This window comes from Notolepis coatsorum (assembly GCF_963971535.1).
Source record: "Notolepis coatsorum genome assembly, chromosome: 14".
Classification (NCBI taxonomy): Eukaryota; Metazoa; Chordata; class Actinopteri; order Aulopiformes; family Paralepididae; genus Notolepis; species Notolepis coatsorum.
The window spans coordinates 24,831,692-24,850,487 of NC_140178.1; the positions used below are offsets into that span (position 1 = coordinate 24,831,692).

Sequence of the window (18,796 nt, forward strand, 5' to 3'; positions counted from 1 at the left end):
ACAGTCATTTACCTAGTATGGTTTTGTCAATAGTTCAATGTACAATTGTGTTTGTTTGTACAGTGTCTCCTCCCCCCCCCCTCAATGTACAGTGTTACTTGTTTATACAGTATGCCCCCCGCCCCCCCCCCCCCCCCCCAACCACCTCCAATGTAAATTACCCAGTATGGTTGTCAATATCCCAATGTACCCAACCCCCCCCACCCAACCTCCAATGTACAGTTTCTACGTCAAATGTATATACTCCCTTTTCTTGACTCCTTCTGTATCACAAACAGTACTGTATTTGCAAATCTGGTATGTCATAAATGTATAGATGTAGCAGTACTGACTATCTGTATGTCATGTATGTCATATATGTCTATATGAATTGAAAATGGGGGACCCTGATGGAAACAAGACAAACGTCTTTCTCAGGTCTGCATCCCCTTAACAATTGTATGTATTGAGCCGTACTGTATTGTACCCATTCTGCAATCTGTTAAATAAAGTTTTCATTCATTCATTCATCATTCACACAGCCTATATACAGCCAGCCCTGGTCCTGCCAACCTTGAGCCATCATCTTATTTTTCATACCAGCGCTTGTATTCCTATGCTTTTTTGTGATCTGATGGGGGATCCTCCCGAGGTTGATTTAGCCTGGTCCTTATTTTATAATGAGTTTGTAACTACTGTAAATAAAGATGACCCATATAAGAGTTACAAAATACCCATGATTCTTCCCAAATTTATCTGAGCTTATTCGTGAAAAAAAATTGGCATGGCCAAAGGCACAAGAAACAAACAGAAAATGATTGGATCACTTACAGATATCTGAGGAACAAATGTACAGTGCAAATTGGAAAAGCTAAATCTGAACTACTTGAATGAAACCAATAATCTGAATGACCCTTGTAGATTTTTGAAATCCATTAAGTCCATGTCAATTAGCCCCTCTTAATGATCTGCCGAAGCATATCAATGTCAAGTAAGTAGTGACAACTAAGAAGGAAATGGTCAACTGGTTTAATCAGCATTTTGTTTCATCTGGTAAATTGTATAAATCTGTTTGTAATTCATCTACATATGAAGACTCAGATATAGAACGGACGCAACCTAGAAATTAAACAGCTTGCGTTGGTTCCATGAGAAACCTATAGTTTGATTGTTCAGCATTTACTAAAAGAGATGTCCTTTCAGCTGTGAAAGGTATAAACACAAGAAAATAGTCTTATTGTTGAACCACTGACTAATATATTTAATATGTCCATTGATTTAAACACTATTCCCGAGGCATGGAAATCTGCATTAGTTATTCCCCTGTCTAAAGCAGGGGATCCATTAAATGTAAATAATTATCGGCCCAATGAGTCTGAGGTTAAAAATAACTATTGATTGTATCATTTCTCTTAGTAAACATTGGAAACTGGTCCCACAGACCCCACCACACAAGGCTTAAATTACAAGATTACAAGATTCTATTATTATTTATTATCTATTTTTCTTTGTAGTGCAAATGTGAGAGAGGGAGAAGAGACAGAAGCACAAAGACGACAAGGAGACCATTTTGAGATCCAACCCAAGTTCCAACGTTTACTAGTCAGTCAGGTTTTTCAGACATTGACAATAACACATCAGAGAGCATTACAATAAACTTTTCTACATCAAAATAGTTTGACCTCTCTCTCTGTGCATCAAACTCTTTCTACATGTATGTACAGATTTCAAACTGGCGTTGACACAAGATGATACGATTTGAAGTAAATCAATTCAGTATGAATTTGTAAGGTTAATTATGACACCCATCATAATTCATAATTCTTCGGTCAGTAGTTAATCTTGTGACTTCAGAAGGCAAAAGGAACAAAGGAATACAAACGATAGTGTGTGAACATAAGAGAGGAACACGTATTTGCATTCATGTTTCTAAGCTTCTGCCCATTAGCCTAATTGAGAATCTTAACTCTGAGGCCGTAAATTGGGGTCAGTACAATTTCAATTGAGGATGTACATTGTTAAAAATTAAATACTGAAATACTCTTGATCTGGGAGGGTTTGTCATGTCTCACCTATTAAGAAATCACTAAGAATGAAGGTTCTATCTAGATAAAAAGAATTCTGGTTAGATAGAGAAGTGAGTTGAAACTGAACCCCATTGGTGTGTGTGTGTGTGTGTGTGCATGTTAATAAATGTTGTAGTTAACTGTGTTAATAAACCAAAGGTTACTGAGACCATGTGATGTAGTCAACTGTGTTACTAAACCAAGGTTGATGAGACCATGTGATGTAGTTAACGGTGTTACTAAACCAAGGTTGATGAGACCATGTGATGTAGTTAAACAGTGTTAATAAACAGAAGGTTGCTTAGACTATATTAACTTTAGTTACCTGTATTTCTCCGTATTTAAGAATTCACATTGTACCATTTTGTGCCCTCAGTTCAGTCAATATTTGTGAACCCACTCCGTGTTCTACTCTCTCTCCTAAAGCTAAAATCAAAGATAACTTTCAAATTTGTGATGTAAAACATTGGCCTGCTTCATTGACAATGAATGGGGCACTGGCCATTTAAGTGTCAGGAAACAAAGTAAAAAGATATATATATCATATATATAATATGACTTAAAGGGATACATCAAGATTTTTGGTCTGTTACATTTTAAAGGAACTTCTATGGGGAAAATCTTTCAGCATTGTCCTCCAGGCACCAGACAGCCTGTTAACGAGGTTTGAAAGAGGAACGCCAACAGCTGCTTCTGATTGGACCACAGTGTCGGACATCACTCAGTCCTCCTGGTCTACCCAGAGTGCAAAGTGTCCAATGCGACAATATGCTTTTAGGCATTCGCTCGTTTTAGCACTATCGTTAGCCGCTAACATTAGAAGCCATGTCAGGTACCAAACATCACAGCTAATGTTCGTAACATCATAAAGCATTGGACCCGATGTTGGCTACTATTACTAGTAGTAAATATTTCAAGCGTTACATTTCCTTGCTCTGGTTACGGTATACTTGCTGCATTGTACCGTGTGGTTGACTAGGACGACACCGTGTGCTTGATCAGGAGGACAGAATTAAGTCAAACACAGGGGAAGACATGTTTGTCTATTGACTGAAAAGCCAGTATAGAGTGATGTCCCCCTCACTGAGACAACAGCCTTGTGGAGAGAAACAAGCAGGGCCCCAGTCACAACCTAATCTCGACTAGGGTTGGGGACCGAAATTGGTACTTTTAAGGGTACCGGGTACTACCGAGTACCGATTCATGTTGGATCAATCGGTGCCACATTTCAGTACCTAAGACCCGCCCAGTTCGAAAAATATCCAAGTTCCACACTCAATTGTCATTTATAATAGACACAGACCTTCAATTTTAGAAGCTATGACATCTAGCTCTTCAGCCCTGTGACAACTCCTCTCGCGGGTTGTGCCGTTTGATGAATGAAAACTCTGCAAGCAACAGGTACAATGAGTCTAACATGCTTTGCATCCCCGCCATTCCTTTATGCCCACGTTGCGGTACTAAAAACCTTAACAAACGTTAGCAGCTAATGCTAACTAAGCTAAGTCTGCTATAAGCCATTCTCCCTTTCTGTGTGTGTGCACGCAAGTCCCATCTATGGTCTTTGGAAAGACCAAATGAGGTCAGAGGAGTTTGATAGTATTTACTGAGGATGGCCAGATAATGTTGATATTTAAACTTAAAAAAATAATAACATAATAGATGAAAAAATTGTTGTAGGAACGGTTTGGGAGAGAGATGTAGGGAGGGGTTATAGTTTGTGTGGTGTGATAACAGCTTTAGTTTAGTTTTACAATTGAAATAAAATGTTTCTTATTATGAAAGTACAGAAAAAAGGTACCATCGGCATCGGGTACCAGTATCGATTCCCAGGTACCGGTTTAAATGTGAACGGTAGCCAACCCTAGTCACAACCAGTCACATCTAGTCACGACACACTTCCACAAGTTGGATTTTCATCAATATTGTGGCAATTTCTTTTTTTTTTCTTTTTTTTTATATATAAAGTCAATAATATGGTCAAATGATTATGACAGAATGCCCAATCAGGTGTAAATTACTGGTGGCTTAAGTTTACGTTTTCAATTGATTGAACACGATCCCTGACACTGCCACAGTTTGAGAAAAAAAACTAAAACATGCTCATCAACAACAAAAGGCAGAGACGAACTGCAACCAATTGCTTTTTAATCAAACATCCATTTCCCATCAAACATAGCTCTACGCCAACCGTCGATCATCCAATCAAATGCCGGCATCTCCTTGTCAACATCAGCGATGAGCGAGGGAAGAAAAATCTAAAAGGCAGTTATTAAAGGAGGAAGGGAAAAAGGAGGGGTGGAATGAAAAGAGAGCAACCAATGAGAACAGTCGCAGACTTCAGTTCTGACCAATAAGAACAGTCATGGACTTCAGTTCGGTCCAATAGCATGTCTTTGCTTCTTTTAAGTGCTTTCTGAACGGAGTACGAGGCAGTCTCAATTTCTCCTTCCTAAATACAACAGGAGTGGGACATAAGTGAGTCGCTTGGGCTGCAAAGCCCCAAACACGCCACTGGCTCTCCCTCACTCTGGCCGGCTTAGAGCAAGAAGGCCTGGAGGGATTCTAGAATGTCTTTCTCCCATTCCCTCCATACTTAAAAGGGTCCATATGGCCCCTTGAAAGATAACGCCTTTCGTTCCTTCCCTACTAGAAAGGTCCTCTTGCTAAAGACAAGCAGGCAGTATAGCAGAGTGTAGAGAGCATGTCCTCCACTCATTACGACAAAGAACACTGATCGTTGCCTCTACCCCCCTCTTTAAAAAGGTCCTTTCACTTCTATAAACAACAACAAGCCTGGTTTCTTAAACTATGGCCGGGGCCCAAAAGAAGCACCACTGGGCTTATACTGGTGGGTCCACAAATGGTACCAGTTGATATATGGTTTTATGAGCCAGGGTTCGGAATGAAGAGACTACATTTCTCCCAACTGGATCTTGGGAAGGCTGCCTGCTGGATGACCGCCGCCGTCTCTAGGCAGCCCTTGGTCCAAACCCAGCTTTATCTTGCATTTATCTTGTAAAGAACTTGATAACATTTCTTTCTCTCTCATTTCTTTTTGCTCATCCAATACATCATCAGAGGGTTCTGAACTTCTGTGTCCAAGCCTGGCTCGACCCTCTCCTTCGGCCTGGATGAAAAAATGTCCGAGCCGCTGTGTTGAGAGAGTATGGTCTCTCTCTGTCTCTCTCATCCCTCCATAATTATTCCAGAAGTCACTTCTCTACTGAACGCTGCCACGTCATCCTCCATCACCTCAGGTCTGAGCCGAACCTGCGCCGCTTTTGACTTAGAAAACCTTCCATCATCCACGTCCCTCCCTTCGCACCACTCCTCTATGTCCGTTAGAGGTCCAACCCAAGCCCGGCCCCGGCCTGGTTCAGTGTGGCGCCGCCCTGGTGGTGGTGGTCAGGGCTGGGAGCTGCCCTGGCTGTCGGGATCCGTCCCGGAGGAGCTGGTGTCGGAGTCCGAGTCCGCGTTCTCCACCGGACACTTCTCTCGTACCCGCCTCTGGGTGACGCCGAGCCGCGCCGACAGGCCCTGGTAGTCGAACCGGCCGCGCTTCTCACCGAACGGGTCCTGGGAGCGCAGAGAGATAAAGAAAGAGAGAGAGAGATTTGCTACAAAGTTTCACACTTATCTATTAATTTAATTATATGAATTATATATATAAAATCTTGGGGGGGGGGGGGGGGGGGGGATAGAAATATTCATGTTTAAGGTATTGAATATCTGTAGCTTCAATATTATGGATTATTTCAAACTATTTGAGAGTGACTCTCCTCACCTGCATGCTCTGGCCCTGGAGGTGAAGCCTCTCCTTGCAGACGCCTTCATAGAAGTCATAGTACTCCAGGAACGACTTCTCCATCACAGTCCTGGACACGCACATGCACACACACATTATAGAGCAACACAGTATATAATATACACAGATACAGACAAACATGCCAGAGAGCGAAAGGAAAGACAGTGTGTGAGAGAGGGAGAATGGAAAGACTGTGTGTGAGAGAGAGAGAGAGAGAGAGAGAGATGAGAGAAAAGACAGTGTGAGAGAGAGAGAGAGAGAGAGAGAGAGCGAGGAAAGACAGTGTGTGTGTGTGTGTGTGTGTGTGTGTGTGTGTGTATGTGTGTGTGTGTGAGAGAGAGCGATAGAGAGAGGAAAGACAGTGTGTGTGAGAGAGATAGAGAGAGAATGGAAAGACGTGTGTGAGAGAGAGAGAAGAGGAAAGGAGGAGAGAGATAGGAGAAATAGAGGTGAGAGAGAGGGGGGGTGAGAAAGGAGGTGAGAGAAAGAGAGGAAAAATAGGGAGAAAGGAGGTGAGAGAGAAGAGAGTGAGAAAGAAGGTGAGAGAGGGAAGGGGGAGGGAGAGGAGAGAGAGTGAGTGAGAAAGGAGGTCAGAGAGAAAGAGAGGGAGAAAGGAGAGAGAGAGAGATGTTCAAAAAAAATTACAAAACCCATTCCGGAATCTTCACTCACTCACTCACTCACGAGAGAAGAGAAGAGAAGAGAAGAGAAGAGAAGAGAGGAGAGGAGAGGAGAGGAGAGGAGAGGAGAGGAGAGGAGAGGAGAACGTTACCCTAGTGCATCAGGACAGGCCACTTTGCCCTCCAGCATGTCACAGACGGCCACTCTCATGGTCTCATGACGAATACATTCATTATAGTTCTTACTATCACCTGGATGACGCTCCTGTGAGACAGAGAGAGGAGAGACAGAGTGAGAGAGACAGAAAGAGAGAGAGTGAGACAGAGAGCATGAGAGAGAGGAGAGATAGAAAACAATAACATTGTTAAAAACCCTACTAAAACATCTCAATTAAAACATCCCTACTAAAACATCTCTATTATAACATCCCTACTATAAAACAGCTCTCCTAAAACAGCCAGATTCATTGTGATAGGGTTAGAGTTGTACCTGTTCAAAGCCAGATTCATTGTGATAGGGTTAGAGTTGTACCTGTTCAAAGCCAGGTTCATTGTGATAGGGGTTCTCCGTCATGAGGGACTGAATGGAGATGAGGACAGAAGAGATACTCTGGGCTGGACTCCATGCTGGACCTGTCCATGTCCTAGAGGGGGTGAGGGGAGGGGAGAGAGAGAGAATAACAAAAGTTTAAAACCCAAGCCTCTTGTAGCAGGTAGTGCTCTCACAATACTGTTAAAGTAACATGCCATGCCAACACACTAAACTCTAGAGCAGAGTTATAGTCGGGTCAATAAATATTTGGACATCAACACAATGTTCATCGATTTGTCTCTATACATCACCACAATGGATTTTACATCTTGTGCTTTAACATTGTTTCATTTCAAGTCCATTGTGGTGGTGTACAGAGCCAACATTGTGAGAATTGTGTCAATGTCCAAATATGGACCTGACTTATCCAACCTCTAGAGCAGTGGTTCCCAAAGTCGGGGTTGCGACCCAAAGGTGGGCCGCGAGCAGCCACGGGAGGGCCGCGAGATGATTTCCAAAAAAATAAATAAAAATAAAATCAATTTTTTTTTCTTTTTTTGTCAGGCCACTGAACTTAGAAGCAGGCCAGGACAGTGTTTCTAGTTGTATTCTAAAATTCTATTCCATTGTATTCTAAAATGTGACTATATGGTTTTATATTAACACTTTGAGTGCCACTCACGAGATTTCTCGGGTTTTTAATAGTGACGTAGAATGCCACTCACGAGATTTCTCAGATTTTTATTTTTTTTTTGATCTGAAAAATTATTGCATCACCCGAGCCTACCCGAGTATAGCCGAGGGGCGCCGGCGATCACTGTGGAAAAAAGCGCCCCCTGTCGTCTCCCAGATGACATAAGTGATTTTGGAATGGACTCAATGAAAATGAATGGGGGAAAAAATCCGGTACTCCACATTTTCCAGTTCACTGATCCAGCCGGGGTTACCAGAGTTCATTCTGGAGCCTCAGAGCCCCGCGGATCATGGAGTTCTACTGTATCGCGTTGGATCCATACACGTATCGATTTTTTCGAATGGTGATCAGGAATTGGAATATACCAGTTGGATACCATCTGATGTCAGGTAAGGACTCTATGTTATCAGTGGTAGGATAATCAGAGTAAGTTTGATGAAGTTATAAGCTGTTTTGTGAAATGTCTTCTTTCGGTTTCACTGTAAAAGTCCGTGAGGAAATCAACGGAGCGATTATCAGTGCGCGGCCGTAATGTGCTTGCGTGCACGTAGGCCTGCCGCGATAAGCAATAAATCGATTAATTGCTGCGATAATTAAAATTAATGCAATGATTTTGACGGGCGCGATTAATTGCTATTTGCGCGTTTGTTTTAATGAGGCGGAACCAGTCCAGTACCCCTCGTCAGTCACTCCGTGTGGGGGGCCGCTGGCCTTACTACAGAGCACAGCACGGGAGCTCCGTGGGGCACTAGCAACGCCACATATAGCTTAACTACATTTCTCAATAGTGTTGCTCCTTTTAACCAAATAGCGTTCTTTGTAGTGTAACGTTAGCTATTTTTAGACCCAAGTAGTTACTCGCTACTGCCCGGAGAAACTGGACTGCTAAATAAAGATTAAAGATCTAGTGTTGATGCTCATTCAATGCCAACAACATTAGCTAAATAGCTAACAAACAAAATACAACGTATAGCATAGCTACAACACAGAATAACGTTAATACAATTACATGCATCATTGTTTACAATGAACGGGTGGGACTAGTCAAAGGACTGGACACGGGGACAAGTTAAACATGAATACATTTATTATAACAGGTAATCGAGTTGCGCTCCCGTGCCTACGCACCACAGGGCTATTCTATTCTATACGGCTTTGACGCTTCCTCCTCATCGTTGATTGCCTGTAGTCAGGCTTGCAGTGCTCGTATCACTCGGTATCACGCTGTGATACCTCACTCACTGAGGCTGAAGTACGCGCAATCGCGCACGGAAATGTTCGCGCGTGTACGCGCAGTCACTCACACAAAAATCCGCTGTTCCCATTCGTTGTAACTAAGTGCCGGCTCGGCGCGGCCACCGTTTTTACATAACAAAAGCACAGGTAGAGTAGGCTGACCAAACGTCCTCTTTTGCCCGGACATGTCCTCTTTTCACGCCCTGTCCGGGGCGTCCGGGGGGGGTTTATTAATTCATCGAAATGTCCGGGGTTTCACTGTTTTTCAGTTTCAGTTTCACGGCCCTTTGCGAGCATCTGAAGGCTCGGGGCTGCATTTTTCGCCGAACATATAAATGACCGAATAAAGCGCTATTCGTTGCCGTTCGAATGCCATCTGGATCGCCAAAATCCGTGCCTCGGTTCTCGAGTTACATGCCGATATGTCAGGCATGCGACTTTTTACATGGCATTATCCAACCGGACTCCCGGAGAAGCATGCAGCTGCAGAGCCGCAGAGCCAGCGGCGCTCTCTGGGCCGCGCGCTGACGGCCGCGCTGTGAGGCAATAGTATCCAGCTGCAGGACGAGAGCACCAACACTTCTTCTTCTTCTTCTTCTTTTGAATTTCCGGCAGAGTAGACGCATCGTGGCGTATTACTGCCCTCCGCACTTCTTTTGATGATCTCTTCTTCTTCTTCTTCTTCTTTCTTGGCGTATTTCTTCCCTCCTCATTTCTTATACTACACTAGTGGTGTTCCATCTTTAGGCCTCTTCAACTCACACTTTCTCCTTCTTCTCTGCTCCTCTTGCCTGTCCAATACCGCTATATCCTCTGGTACAACTCTGAAGCATGCAGAAATGTCAGCACTGCCTCTGTGATCAACTGGTGGTTCTCATTATCCATGCCAAAGAATGATTTAAGAGAGAAGGAAGATACTCCCAGCTCTACCAGACTTTTATAAAAGATTTCCCTCTCTTTCCTATACCTTTCACATTTTAGGAAGACATGCCCGACAGTTTCAGTCTCTCCACATTCACACACCCCATCTGGATGTTTGCCCACAATGAACAAGCTACTGTTCAACCCACAGTGCCCCAGCCTCAGTCTACACATCTTCACCCTATCACTCCTTGACTCTCAGGACCGCAACACTTTAAGGCATAGATATATATAGAACACTAGATAGCTTGCCCGCGCTGCCGGCCAATGGAGAGCGACGTCACTGAACCGCCGCCATCTTGCTCCAGTTAGCCTTGAGTGAGAGTGAGTGAGCTGCACAGACAAAAATACTCATAACTCGCTGAAATATTGACGGATTTACAAACTGTTTGGTTTATTACAAGCATTATTAACGTGGCTATGATTCAAGCGGTTTGTAAAAAAAAAAACATTGTTAAAAAAAAATTTATAAGTATGCAGCAAAAAAAAATTAAAAAAAATATCTGTGCCAAAAAAAACTGTGCATGCGCGCGCGCATGCGCGCGCACGCGCGTGGAGCGTTTGACCTACTGTCAATTTGCCACTGCACCACTGCCTGTAGTAGCTGCATCTAACGTTAGTAGCTAACGTTAAAACTAACCTAAAGTTAGTTGCTCACCAACAATCTCAACATTTGTTTTATCATTAGCTCAAAAACACAGAACCGGACGAGATGCTGCTAGGATAATAACAACAATACTTCCGCTCCAGTCGGTGGGCTTCAAAATAAAAGTCTAAAACCGGAAAAGACGGAGCGGTGGGCTTCAAAATAAAAGTTTTGGGAAATAAATTTCTAAAAAAAAATCTCTAACCGGTCACAATAATATTGCTTATCGCGATATTTTCGGGGGCAATTAATCGCCCAGCAAAATGTGTTATCGTGGCAGGCCTACGTGCACGTATAATATTGATCATCTAGCGTTTATTTGAAAACGATTCATAAAAAGGCAGACGAATATCAACGTTGTGGAATATTCCACTAAAAGACGATTTTCATAGAATGCTCCAGAATGAGCTGTTTTTTATATCAAAACGGGGGCTTTTCTAACTGCTCTGAAACGGAAACAACGCGATAAAAAAACAATCCGCCTTCACAGCACTGACTGGAAAATAGTCTTTGATAATGCGATGGGCAGATTAGACACATAGCCATAATTTAAAACATAGATTAGGCGATATTAACGTTAACATTGGCGCCGATGGTGGCATTCAAGCGGTAAAACGGAAAACCAGGCGTGGCGCTGAAAGTGTTAACGATAAAAAACGAAAAATCTACTTATTTCAACGAACATTTCAAACTAAATAACAGATTATGCACATAAAACGCTGAAAACAACCGAAGCAACAATAGTATTTTTAATGAGGCTATTATTATTATCATTATTATTTTGCAACAAGTTAGCCCTCTCATAAATAGCACATATAAATGAATAACTAACTTGAACTAACTTAATAGGATTGAAGTGATATTTGGCTTAAATATTGGTCGCCTGGCAAAAAAATTCAAATAAAAAGCCTGACGATGTGCATTGGGCCGCGGCTCTCTGACGCCTTATTTTCTGGGTCCTGGCCTGAAAAGTTTGGGAACCCCTGCTCTAGAGCAGGGCTATCTAAACTCGAGAGCAGTTATCTAAACTCGAGAGCAGTTATCTAAACTCTAGCACAGGGCTATCTAACCTCTAGAGCAGATCTAACCTCTAGAGCAGGGCTATCTAAACTCTAGAGCAGTTATCTAAACTCTAGAGCAGTTATCTAAACTCTAGAGCAGTTATCTAAACTCTAGCACAGGGCTATCTAACCTCTAGAGCAGGGCTATCTAAAATCTAGGGCAGGGCTATAAACTCTAGAGCAGGGCTATCTAAACTCTAGGGCAGGGCTATAAACTCTAGAGCAGGGCTATCTAAACTCTAGAGGAGGGCTATCTGCTTGTTTTTAAATCTTGGTTTATGTTCCAACATCACACCCAGTACCTGGAAAACAGATATGGTTAATTGGTAACACTTTATAATAACACTCAGTTATAAGACCTTTATAAAAGGTATTTGTAGATAATTAACTAATCATGAACAAATCATTTATATACATTCGTAAATTATTATTAAATCATTTATAACTATATTTGTATAACATTTACAAATTTGTTCTACATTATTTATAACTCATTATCAACATTGCTTGTACTTGATTTGTTCATCATTAAATAATGTTGTTTAATGTGTAGTAACTAAGGCTGTCAGTTTATCGCGTTAATTAGATTCATTAATTACACAGCAAATTATCGCGTTATGAAAATTAACTCAAAATTAATTACAAAAAAGATATGGTCCATTTGCATGTTCTTGGTATCTGATTCTAGGGACATCTATGAATCTCAGGGAATGTATATTACCGTATGTCAGAAATACTGGGGGCTAGATCGACAAAGAATGGATTGCACGGTGCAAGTTGCACCCTTACTTACAATTCATTATGAATTGAAAATGGGGGACCCTGATGTAAACAAGACGAAAGTCTTTCTCTGGTCTGCATGCCCTTAACAATTGTGTGTATTGAGCCGTACTTACTGTATTGTACCCATTCTGCAATCTGTTAATAACATTTTCATTCAATCAATCAATCTGCGCTGTGATTGATTGAATGAAAATCTTATTTTGAGTCAATTGTAATGAACCAAATGAGAATATCAATACATTTTTTTTTTTATCTTTGACTGTGAATAACACCATGCTCAAATTTACCAGACCTGAAAAATCTAAGCAAATTAATAGATGGAAGATGATTGTAACTGAGTGGTACAATTCCCTGACTGTATTGTTAGATATGGTATTTAATACCACTACCTCTTGTACTTTAACTTCTGGCCATCCAGTACATGATATAAATATGATGAACACTTTCCCACCTGATGTACAAATCGAATATTTAATATAGCAAAAGGTATATACAACGTTCACTTGTTTACACTTATGATTTGAAATATGCACTTGTATGGCAAATGAGTATTCGTAGGTAAATCAACATTGAATGTCCAATCTCTGGTTACGCAGGGAGTAAGTATACAACCTGTTTCTTTAGGAAACTATAGCGATGGTACTTAAATGATTATAGCTGGATACACTAAGGGGGGGGGGGGGGTCCCGCTGGTTGTAAGACAGTAGGAGGGGGGGGTTAGAGGAGCCGCTGGCGGTATCCCATCTGGCCGACGATTTCTTGGGAGAATTCAAAGTCTTGAACACGGTGCCCACAGAATCTCGGTCCGCAGACGAATACAGCTGGACCCTCTGGTGGACGGTAGCTGCCGGTCCACGACGGAGAGACGTGAGGCGACCTCACTGGTATAGAGCGCCGTCTCACCTGGAGTCCTCTCCGGGGGGTAGTTCCAACACTCCGCAGTGTTGGCCGTTATCCATGGAATAATCAAAGCACCCAAAGCATAATCCAAGCCGTGGAAGGCTCGCCGTCGTCCGGGTAGAGTAATCCAATATACAGGTCCAGTCGCCCTGGCCCGGAGCTCCTCGGATGCAAGCACCACTAGTGGTCTGCCCAGCCTGGTTAAGCGTCCAGATAACGTCAGGAACGATGGGGGTACTGATAACTTTATAACTCTAACCGAACGATGCACCATACATAAATAGACTATTATTAGCTTAATAGAATACGTCCAACTCGACGGTATAGTGCCAAACTATGACTATTCAACTATTAATCCACACGATATCTCAATGCCTATTCTGAGGCCAAGTAGGCCTTACTACACCACACGTGCGTCGTGGGTGAGGCTTCGCGTCTGTTACTCTGTTGGAGGGTAAAGAACTGGACTAAAAGAAGTTCTACTTTACTTGCGCCATATATATATGCGCTGTGAACAAATAGTACCATTCGTATTTCGCCAGACGTATTCCTACGCGGAACCGGGGCTTGCCACGACATGTTGGGCGGCACGATTGAACTTGAACCTAGGGGTATGGCTGATGGCGCCAGGTTCTCGTCCAATGGTAGAATGAAACTATTATGGGCTGTTCAGTAGACTAAAGGGATATTCAGTGCATATTGTACAAGGAATATACAGGGGATATCAAACGATATACAAATACTATTTAAATATATATATATAAATAAACATATATATTCGGTTTAATCTGATCCTTCACAACAGCCGCCCCCTAATTAGTCCCACCTAATTAGCTAAACAGAGACAGATTAACCGCACTGTCTACCACTCAAGGTCCGCTGTAAGGGTCAGTCAACTCACAAAGTCATGGGGTCATGGTCATCATCGATAGTATCTGGGAGTCGGGGCAGTTCTATGAGCCTCGCCACGGGTCGTGTGTAAGTGCGCCCTTGGACGAGTACTTCAGCTGCTCGGACCTTGCCATCGGCACCGGTGATCACTTTGCTTACGCGGCCAGCCGGCCACATAGCTCTGGGTAGTGACTGGTCGATAATCATGAAGACTGTTCCTTCTGTCAAATTGTCTCTCTCTTTTACCCACTTCTGGCGGGTCTGTAGAGACGGTAGGTAGTGGAGTAGGAAGCTGCTCCAAAACTTGTCAGCTAGTACTTGACTGTACCTCCACATTCTTCGGCCGTTCGCTTCTTCAGGCCTGTACATTGTCTGGGGTAGCGCGGGGTCCAGCCGCCCCATTAAGAGTGTGTTGGGGGTGACTGGGTCGACATCTGCTACATCACTGGAGACGTAACCGAGGGGCTTTGAGTTCAATACTCCCTCGATCTCCGTGAGGACTGTCATTAGGACTTCCTCCGCCACAGTCTGGGCCCCAAGCACGGCATACAGGGCTGTCTTTATAGAACGTACTTCTCGTTCCCAGGTTCCGCCGAAGTGAGGTGCGTTCGGGGGATTAAACTGGAAGTCAATCTGGGATGGAGCGAGGTGGGTCTTAAGTTCTGGGCCCATAGCTTGGAAGCTCTCTCTCAGCTCTCTTTCTCCGCCTTTGAAGTTTGTCCCGTGATCAGACAACAATGTAGACGGTTTTCCTTTCCGTGATGTGAATCTTCGGAAGGCCATAAGGAATGAGTCTGTGCTCATGGTCGGAAGGAGCTCGATATGTATCGCTCTGGTGGTCATGCATTTGAATACAATACCCCACCGCTTCTCGGTTCCTCTTCCTCTCTTTATATACAACGGGCCAAAGCAGTCCATGCCTGTGGAGTGGAATGGCTTGTCGCCGAGTCGGAGGCGACAGGGAGGTATGTCAGCCATCCGTGGTATGCTGGGCTGCGCGCGCCACTTACGGCAGTCTAGACAGGTTCGCTGGAAGCGCCGCACTGCTTCTCTCCCTTGCAGTATCCAATAACGACGTCTGATCTCCGCGAAGACTCTCTCTGCTCCTGCGTGGTGTACATCCTCGTCGTATTTCTTTATGATCAGCTCTGTGACCTTGTGTCGGCTGTTCAAGACGATCGGGTACTTAATGTCATCTGGTAGATCGGGGGCTCTCCGCAGGCGACCACCCACTCTGATGAGATTATGGGCGTCACTCTCGGGTGCCAGGTGGAGCAGTCTGCTGTCTGATGGGACGGGGTTTCCTCCCTGTAGACAGTCTAGCTCATCGGGGAACGAGTCTCTCTGGGCTCGTTGTAGTAGAAGAAGTTCTGCTTCTTCGTAGTCAGCTGCTGACATGTCAGTGGTGGACTGAATCTCTGGGTGGTGCCACAGGAATGTCCTCTGCTGCGCACTCTCTAGGGTAATGCAGTCATCTATGTTGGGGTCTGTGGAGGCGACTGTGCTCAGTCCACAGAACATAGGTTTCTTGTTCTCAGCCTCCTCGTTACTTGCTTCCCGTGGGGTGGGCGTAGGCCACTCTCCTTCCGGGAGCTTGAGGAATTCTGGTCCGTCGCTGTAGATGTTGCGATGGGTGAGGTCATCCAGAGACATTCCCCGGGTGATGACGTCAGCTGGGTTGTGTTTGGTGTCCACATACCGCCAGCTCGCTGCTTCTGTTAACTCTTGAATCTCGGTGACTCTGACTCCCACGAAGACTTTGTATCTGCATGAATCAGACTTGATCAAGGATCCAATTCCAGAGGGACATTCGGGATTGTAACGTCCTCTGTTTCACAGAAACTTGGCTGAGTCCAGATGTCCCGAATCATGCAATAGAACCGGCAGACCACTTCTTCGTTCTACGAAAAGACCGGACGGCATTAGAGTCACTAAAGAAGAAAGGAGGCGGCATTGCCTTCATGATAAACAAAGAGTGGTGCGATTTAGGCAACACAAAGGAAATGTCTAACCACTGTTCCCCAGACCTGGAGTTTATCACGATAAAATGTCGACCCTTCTTCCTCCCAAGAGAGTTAACGTCCATCATCCTCATCGGAGTGTACATTCCACCACACGCGAACACTGAGGTCGCACTTTCAAAACTTCACGACGAGGTAAACAAACTCCAGGCAGCTAACGTTGACGCGGCCATTTTGGTCTTGGGGGATTTCAACAGCGCGCGTCTTAAAAAGGTGCTGCCGAATTTCTATCAGCATGTGACCTGTCCCACCAGAGGCGAGAACATATTAGACCATGTATACTCGCAATTTAAGAATGGGTACAAGTCACAGGCTCTTAGTCCATTCGGTAAAAGCGATCACGCTGCAATTTTTCTTTTGCCTAAGTACAAACAGTGTCTCAAGCGAACGCCGGTGGTCTCGCGAGAGGTTAAACGTTGGACCGTGACGTCAGTAGAGTCACTCCAAGCAGTGCTGGGAAGCACAGAATGGAGTGTACTCCGTGATAACACAGCCAATATTAACGAATACACCGAAACGGTGATTGACTATGTCTGTACTCAGGTAGAAGTAATAATCCCCACCACCAAAATTAATATCTACCCAAACCAAAAGCCCTGGGTAGACAAATCCGTCCGTGAGGCTCTGAAAGTGCGCACATCAGCATACAACACCGGGCTGGTGACAGGCAACATGGAAGAACACAAGATGGCAAGATACAACGTCAGGAGAGCAGTAATAGAGGCAAAACGGCGTTACAGGGATAAAGTTGAACTTCAGTTTGAACAGGCTGACTCTAGAGGCATGTGGCAGGGCCTCAGAACAATGACAGACTACAAAGGAACCCCCCTCAAACTGAACAGTGACATCTCCTTAGCAAATGATCTCAACTCCTTCTATGCGAGGTTTGAGGCTGTGAATAACAACACCAGCCTACAAACCACGGCAATGGGGGGGGGGGGTCTGCTGATGGAGACTCAGTGTTCAGGGTAACAGAGCATGAGGTGAGACGGATCTTTAAAAAAGTGGATATCAGGAAGGCAGCAGGACCGGACGGCATCCCCGGCCGCGTCCTAAAAGTCTGTGCCGACCAACTGGCCCCGGTATTCACTGACATCTTCAACCTGTCCTTGGAACAGGCCGTCATCCCCACCTGTCTGAAGAAGTCCACCATCATCCCTGTACCCAAAAAATCTACGCCCGCTTGCCTCAACGACTACCGCCCTGTAGCCCTCACCTCCATAGCCATGAAGTGCTTTGAGAAGCTAGTGAAGGGCTACATCTGTTCCTCCCTCCCCATCAACCTGGACCCTCTGCAATTTGCATATCGCCCCAACAGGTCCACGGAGGACGCCATAGCCCATGTGCTGCACACAGCAGCATCACATCTGGACAAGAGGAAGGGGAACTATGTGAGAATGCTGTTCATCGACTACAGCTCAGCATTCAATACCATAGTCCCCTCCAAACTCATAGCCAAGCTCAGGGACCTGGGCTTGAACTATGACCTGTGCCAGTGGGTCCTGGACTTCCTGACGGGCAGACCCCAGGTGGTAAGAGCCGGCAACTGCACCTCCTCATCCATCACGCTCAACATAGGGGCCCCCCAGGGCTGTGTTCTGAGCCCCCTCCTCTACTCCCTGTACACACATGACTGCGTAGCACAGCGGAACAACAACACCATCATCAAATTTGCTGATGACACAGTAGTGGTGGGCCTGATCTCTGCCAACGACGAAAGGGCCTACCTGGAAGAGGTAGAGAACCTGTCACAGTGGTGTCAGGAGAACTGCCTCTCCCTGAACGTCAGCAAAACAAAAGAGATGATTGTGGACTTCAGGAGGTCGGGGGTCAAGGACTACAGCCCCCTCAGCATCGACGGGGCACCAGTTGAGAGAGTGAACAGTTTCAAGTACCTCGGAGCCCACATATCCGAGGACTTGACATGGACCACACACATTGACAGTGTTGTGAAGAAGGCACGACAACGCCTCTACTTCCTCAGGCGCCTAAGGAAGTTCCAAGTCAGTCAGAAGATCCTTAGGAACTTCTACTCATGTACAATAGAGAGCATCCTGACCGGCAACATCACCTCCTGGTTTGGGAATAGCACTGCACAAGACCGTAGCAGACTACAAAGAGTGACACGTTCAGCCGAACGCACAATTAGAGGGGGGCTTCCCACCCTCCAGAACATTTACAACAAGCGGTGCAAGGGGAAGGCTAAGAGAATTATTAAGGACTCGAGCCACCCGAACAACTGCCTCTTTGAACTGCTGCCGTCAGGCAAGCGATACCGGAGTCTTATGGCGAGCACAGAAAGACTCAGAAGGAGCTTCTATCCCCAGGCCATCAGGCTGCTAAACGAACAATAATCGCTAAACGAACAATAATCACTATGCAACAACCATCAAATGCACACAGCACACACACCCACACGCACACACACACTCACTCAAACAAACAACACACTGCAGCACCCACTCTCCACACTTTAGATCACACAAACACACTTACACTTTATATTTATTGATAAAGGATTTGCACTACAACTCGTACACCTACTGTGAATTGTACCTAAACTGCACCTTGTCCATTTATGCCTTGCACTATATAGTATTGTATATTAGTACACTGCACAGTATTGTATATTGTATGG

At 44.6% G+C, this 18,796-nt stretch overlaps 1 protein-coding gene across 1 annotated transcript in view; it reads right to left on the bottom strand.

The window, feature by feature from the left end:
• Positions 1 to 1,566: 1,566 nt before the first annotated feature.
• The window catches only part of ube2z (ubiquitin-conjugating enzyme E2Z), a 50,164-nt gene continuing 32,934 nt past the window's right edge, over positions 1,567 to 18,796 (bottom strand). Inside the window, exons 4-7 of the mRNA XM_084329606.1 lie at positions 7,006 to 7,117; positions 6,626 to 6,738; positions 5,833 to 5,923; positions 1,567 to 5,624 (exon numbers count right to left, since the gene is read on the bottom strand). Of these exons, the coding sequence (XP_084185732.1) occupies positions 5,454 to 5,624; positions 5,833 to 5,923; positions 6,626 to 6,738; positions 7,006 to 7,117 (487 nt within the window). The 3' untranslated portion in view covers positions 1,567 to 5,453. The remainder of the gene's footprint in view (positions 5,625 to 5,832; positions 5,924 to 6,625; positions 6,739 to 7,005; positions 7,118 to 18,796) is intronic.